The sequence below is a fragment of the Dioscorea cayenensis genome, chromosome 6 (assembly GCF_009730915.1).
Source record: "Dioscorea cayenensis subsp. rotundata cultivar TDr96_F1 chromosome 6, TDr96_F1_v2_PseudoChromosome.rev07_lg8_w22 25.fasta, whole genome shotgun sequence".
In the NCBI taxonomy this organism is placed as follows: domain Eukaryota; kingdom Viridiplantae; phylum Streptophyta; class Magnoliopsida; order Dioscoreales; family Dioscoreaceae; genus Dioscorea; species Dioscorea cayenensis.
This window is the reverse complement of record NC_052476.1, coordinates 978,776-984,775: the sequence shown is the minus strand read 5'-3', so window position 1 is coordinate 984,775 and position 6,000 is coordinate 978,776. Positions and strand designations below refer to the sequence as shown.

Sequence of the window (6,000 nt, the reverse complement as noted above, 5' to 3'; positions counted from 1 at the left end):
AGTTTTGCACCCGAATGAACTGAAATGCTTTATGAGGCATCATAATGGTATGGTCGCGTTTTACTATTTGTGATGACCTTCAGAAGTATCATTTTCATGGCTTAAAAAAATCAGAAGAATGAGAGTAACATTTTTGCTGTCTATTAACAAAAAATAATGTTAATGATGGGTTTCTTATTTTGGTAGTTATTTTTCCTGGTTTCTGTACCTTCTGCTTCATCTACTGAATTTTTTTAAACTGTTTTACAGATTACCTAATGCTCCTGATATGGAGATTTACTCCATGTATGGTGTCGGGATCCTTACTGAAAGAGCCTATGTCTACAAGCGATCTCCCTCATCTGAGTGCTACATTCCCTTTCAGATTGATACGTCTGCTGACGGTGGACACGAAGGTAGCTGTTTGCAAGGTGGAGTTTACTTGGTGAACGGAGATGAAACCGTGCCGGTTCTAAGTGCAGGCTACATGTGTGCAAAAGGATGGCGAGGCAAGACCAGGTTTAATCCTTCTGGTATCAAGACGTATATTAGAGAATACGATCACGCACCTCCAGCTAATCTTTTGGAGGGTCGAGGCACACAAAGTGGTGCCCATGTTGATATCATGGGAAACTTTGCTTTGATCGAGGATATTATTCGAGTGGCAGCGGGAGCCACCGGAGAAGATTTGGGCGGTGATCAGATTCATTCTGATATATTGAAATGGTCGGAAAAGATCAATCTGCAGTTATAGATCCCACAGGTAACCTTAATAACTTGTCGAATTTTTAATACCATAAACTCTATTGCACTTCATACATATAGCACCAATAATATATTTTCTAGTTGACGGTATAATACGACATATGCTTGATCGGCCGGAAATGAAGCTAATATTTGAGTAAGATAACTGTGGCATTCTGATTCCTCTTGCATATGATCGGCGTTCAATCTAGTATCTAAATTCTATTAGCTGCATTTTATTTGTATCAGATTTTTCGTCGCAATTGCCATATATTGACCGAATTCTTTGTTATCAGGAAAGCATGTTGGAATTACTTGTTGCATTTGAATCATATAAATTGCATGCTATGCGAAGTACGATATTTATATGTAAGTGATGATGACTCATAGATTTAAAACTGGTTTATTGTAGAGTTTTTGCTGAAGAACAACCTTGTGTACAGCTCCAATCACAGAAAAAAAAAAGAAAAAGGAAAAAAAGAGACTATCAACAGGTCTCTTGATTTGCCAATAACTTATGAGCATTTGGTTTTTTATGCAACTGAAGTTCAATCTCAAGCAATTTTATTCCATTTATTGTCATTGTTATATATACTTTTTTTTTTCAATGCAGTGAATGTTGTGGAGCTGTGCCCAGTCTCCTTTGTATGATAATGTAGGTTATTATTATTATTATTATTATTATTATTATTATTATTATTATTATTATTTTGTAACTCAGTCACACAAATCATGCATGAATTAAGCTTTACCGTTGTTGATGTGTTTCTAATTATGTCACCTTTTTCAATTCATGGTTATGAACTCAATAAGAGAGTTAAGTACATTAAGTATTTTTGGTAAATAAAAAAGAAAAATACAATGGTATATTAAAGAACTCATTGTAGACTTTGTGGTCATTTTAAGGTTCCGGAGTCATCCATCTATATAATATAATATAATATAATATTGGGTATATCATTAAGTTGGTGGTGCATGCTTATTATTCCCTCAAAAAACATGTAAATTAATGTGATAATAATTGTGTGACCTTTCAATGACGTGTTATTCACTTGGCTCTGGATAACAAGATCTTAATGATTGAGAATTTGATGGAGAATTTAGCTAAGCTTGAATGCAATAGAATTTAAGATGTTAAAATGTTATTTAACATCTTAAATACCTTGATTACCTTGAAAGAGATTTGGATTTTTTGGGGTTTTAAAAACCCATTAAGTTTATGCATGGTTTGGGAAACCTTATAAAGTTATAATTCAAGTAATTTTGTGGGCCATTTGACTAAGGAGAATAATCATAATTTCCTTTGTATAGTATATTCATATTTTAATCTATTTAAAAGATTGATCATATATTATTGTGTGGATAAATATAGTGCAAGATCATATATTATTTAAATATAGTAAAGTTGGAGAAAACTCTGATAATGACCAGAAGGAGCTTTTAGTTTTATCGGTTTCTGGACTATTGATACTAGAGAAGCTAGTAATTTTCAGAGTGAGTTAAATGATCATATCATTTAACAGTTGAATCAATTTTTTTTTTTTATTTCTAGTGGACTTGTATTTTGTGTTTTTTCCTTTAATTTTTTTATCAATGCTCATAGTGTTAACCTTGTTTTCATTTTCCCATAAATTAAAGTTTATCTACTTTAAAAAAAAAGAGTAATTTTACACATGTGCACAAGGCTTTAAAAATAAAATATCCAACAAGCTGTATTGAATATAATATCAGGGTGTTTTATGGATTTTTTTATTAAGTGAGGGTAAATAGGTAATTGTACGTCCGACAGTCGTTCAGCGCGGTTCGTGTGAGAGGTTAATGATGTTGGCGATTGATTGGACTTAGCGGTGCGCACGTGTGACCATTTTATTGGATAATTACCAGATTGTGTGCACGAGTGCGGAGACATTTGTCAATGACCCTCACGTGCGGAGGTGCTGACTCATTTACTATTCGGATTTAGAGCTTCCAAACTCGCACGTGCATGAGTTGTTTGTACTTAAATGCATGTCGGGTTTGATCCAAAACTCCAATAAAATTCAGCTTTATTAAATGTAGAATTTATTTATAGTTACTCTTATGTTTACTTACATTAAAAAAAAAAAATTAATGAGTATTAACAACGACATTGAATAGGCAGCTTAGGAATCAAAACCTATTGGCCTTGAAATTATGCAATATTATATTAACATTTTATAATGTTATAAAAATGTTATGTAATACTATTTAGTAGAAGATTATTAAGTGATTATAATCGGTGTATCTAGTACCTGTATATTCTCTTGATGATGTTTATTATTTTTATAAAAAATAAAAAAAATAAAATTAAGAAAGATATGAAATATATAGGAGTATAAAAATGTTTCATCAATATATATTTGTTTATGTTATTATGTGTAATGTTATATAAAATAGCATAATTTTGTTTTTTTAAGAAAAATATGAATAAATCATCTATCTAATCCTTGATCTTTAAAGTTAAACAATAATAATAATAATAATAATAATAATAATGAAATACTATTTTTTCTATTTCAATAGTGATATAAAACACATGTATTAGAACATAGTGTACTTAATAATTGATGCATTATAATAAAAAAATGAGTGAAAAAAAGGTATATATTTTCGTAACAGTGGGTTTCTGACAATAATGGTTTTAATTTTATTATTACTTTTTTTTTAAGAAAGGTAACAAATATCAAAATTTCAAGACGTGCCCGTGTGGGGAGCAAGGCTCAATGCCGACCCACGTACCCTCACCTTACGTAGGACATGAGATTCGATCCTGGGTCCTCCCCGGAATGAACTCCCTACGCAAGGGACTCAATACTAATTGACCTAAAGGCCGTTGGTATTATTACTTTTATTATATTCATCTTTATTTTATCACTCACATAAAATTCTAAAATCATTCTAATCCACCTCCTTTTCATAATTAAAATAATTATTTATTTATACATTTCCATAGATGCACAACTTATTTATTAATAAATCAATTTATTCAGAGTTTATCCCATAATAATATTATATATATATATATATAAACAAATATAATTTACCAACATCAGTACAATTAAAAAACAAACCAAAAATAATATTAAAAATAAAAAACTAAAACAACATCTCATAATAACTCTATTCCAATCTCCAAATATAAAATTATTCACAATTAACCCCTCATAACAAAAAAAATCCCATTAATTTCCAAATACGCCCTCAAATTTTCGAGAAATTAAAATTATTCACAAAACCCGAGAAGCAATAGAGCGATTAGTTCTCAAATACGTGGTTTCATAAACAGGAAGCTCATCACTAAACCCACCTCCAACGACCGTTAGATTCTCCAGCTCAAACAAATCCGAGCTCGCATCGCTCGCCACGTCATCACCATTCTCCTCTTCATCAAGCCCTCTCATCATCTCCGCCATCCTCGTCGCGCGATCTCCGCCGTAGATCCACCTCGATCCACACGGCTGGCAATCCTCGCCGACGAGGACCCCCACCGGCCAAAACCTAACAGACCTCTTCCCGCTGCTCCTCCCCGCCGATGATGGCGTCTTGCTTAGGCATGACCTCATCTCCGGTTCCTCCGGCGATGAAGCCCTAACCTTTGATTTCTTAGAGCTGGAGGCGGAGGCGAAGAGGGAATTCAAGAAGCTCGCAAGTCGAGATCCTGGTGATGCGGGGGTTTTGGATTTTCGTAGCTCTCGAAGTCGGCTTCGGATCGATTTCTTCTCGGGAGGCGGTGGATCTCGGTCCAATGAGGAGGAGCGGCGGCGGTGCACCGGATTCTGGATCACCGGCGTGGTGGTTTTAGCGGAGGAGGAGGAGGAGGAGGAGGAGGAGAAGATGGAGTCTGAGGAGGTTGAGGTGGAGACGAAGGAGTGGCGGCGAGGTAACGGAGTTGGGATCACCGGGGTGGTGATTTTATCGGATAGGGGATGGTCTGTTGCGCCGCGGTTTTGTTTGTTGAGTGACGTGGCGGAGTCGGGTTGGTCGATGGAGCGGTAGATGGCGTCAAGGAGGGAGGAGGAGAAGGAAGGACGGTCTCGGGTTCGGGAAGGCGGAGGTCTAGTGTACCAGTCCATTGAGGGAGGGGGTAGGGGTAGTGGGTGGAATTAGTGAGTGAATTGGAGGGTAGAATGGGGATTTTAGAGGGTGAGAAGGGAGGGAGTTTGAGGAGAAGAGGAGGGATAGAAGGGGGGGTTTAAAAAGGGTAAGGAGACGTGGGTGACCTTAGTTGGCTTGTTTGCTGACGTGGCTTAATATTGTGGCCAGGTGGGATGAATGGAAGCCCGTTAGTGGGCCCGGTGGCGGGATGTTGGGGAGCATTACCTGTGCGCATGCTCCACTATGTATGTATATATATATATATATATGTATATATATATATATATAATTTGTATAATATGGTTTTAAAACCTTGGCCGTGATTGAAGTATATATATATATATATATATGGAATGAAATAATTAATAAATCTTGAGTTTAATATTTGTTAAAAGTAATAATAGTAATGAGTCACCAGTTGTGGATGTAAGTTCACAGCACAAACTCCTCATCTCTGACTAAGAGCTCGTAAATTGGATGATTAATTCCCAACTCATGTACATGCCTTTGATGTAAATAACTTTTGTCGCTTTCATATATATATATATATATATAGCCCTGTAATGGTGTCACTAGTACTTTGCTACTCTTTCCAAAAAATCGATCGAGAGAAAAGTTTGAATTTTACTAATGATTTATCTAAAATTCTCTCATAAGCCAAAATACAAAATAATTTATATATATGATTATTAAAATTATATTGAGGATTATTGTATTTTGAAGACTACAATTATGAATTAGCTTATTTTTAAAAAAAAATTATTGATATGAATGATATATTAAGTGTAAATTTATTAAATAAATGAAACACATGATGTATTAATCCATGAATTAATTCTTTAGACAATATTTAATGAGTATGTTTTAATTTTATTAAAACAATATTAAGAACAAAATTATCCTCACTGTCAATGCATGGTTACTGTGCAAATTGTTAAGGAGTCCATTCAAATTAAGTAACAAAATAAAAAGTACTTGGGATGGGATGATTGTTGCATAAGTAATGGTTGGTTAAATTGGGGGCATAATGGTTTCCAATAGAGAGTTGGGCTGGTGAAATGGTGGACAAAAGATGAGAAAGCACAAGCAAATGGGTAATCAATGTCCAGGGGATGTGTGTAAATGGTAATAGATTCACTGAGAGAAGAATGAATACTTCATTTC

The 6,000-nt window shown here is 34.6% G+C and overlaps 1 protein-coding gene and 1 long non-coding RNA gene across 2 annotated transcripts; one reads left to right on the top strand and one right to left on the bottom strand.

Annotated features, from left to right (window-relative positions):
- The first annotated feature begins 7 nt into the window (after positions 1-7).
- On the top strand, positions 8-1,188 carry LOC120263647. The gene is made up of 2 exons (XR_005537113.1): positions 8-742; positions 1,136-1,188. It is a non-coding gene; the product is annotated as an uncharacterized LOC120263647 (long non-coding RNA).
- A 2,642-nt stretch (positions 1,189-3,830) lies between these two features.
- LOC120263713 (protein BIG GRAIN 1-like A) lies at positions 3,831-4,893 on the bottom strand. The gene has a single exon (XM_039271683.1). It carries the CDS (start codon positions 4,812-4,814, stop codon positions 3,969-3,971), a length of 846 nt encoding a protein of 281 aa, XP_039127617.1. The 5' UTR covers positions 4,815-4,893; the 3' UTR covers positions 3,831-3,968.
- Positions 4,894-6,000: the final 1,107 nt, after the last annotated feature.

What these genes read in the sequence shown, in the direction of transcription:
- LOC120263713 (XM_039271683.1), bottom strand. Translation starts at nt 4,814, where the DNA reads ATGGACTGGTACACTAGACCTCCGCCTTCCCGAACCCGAGACCGTCCT.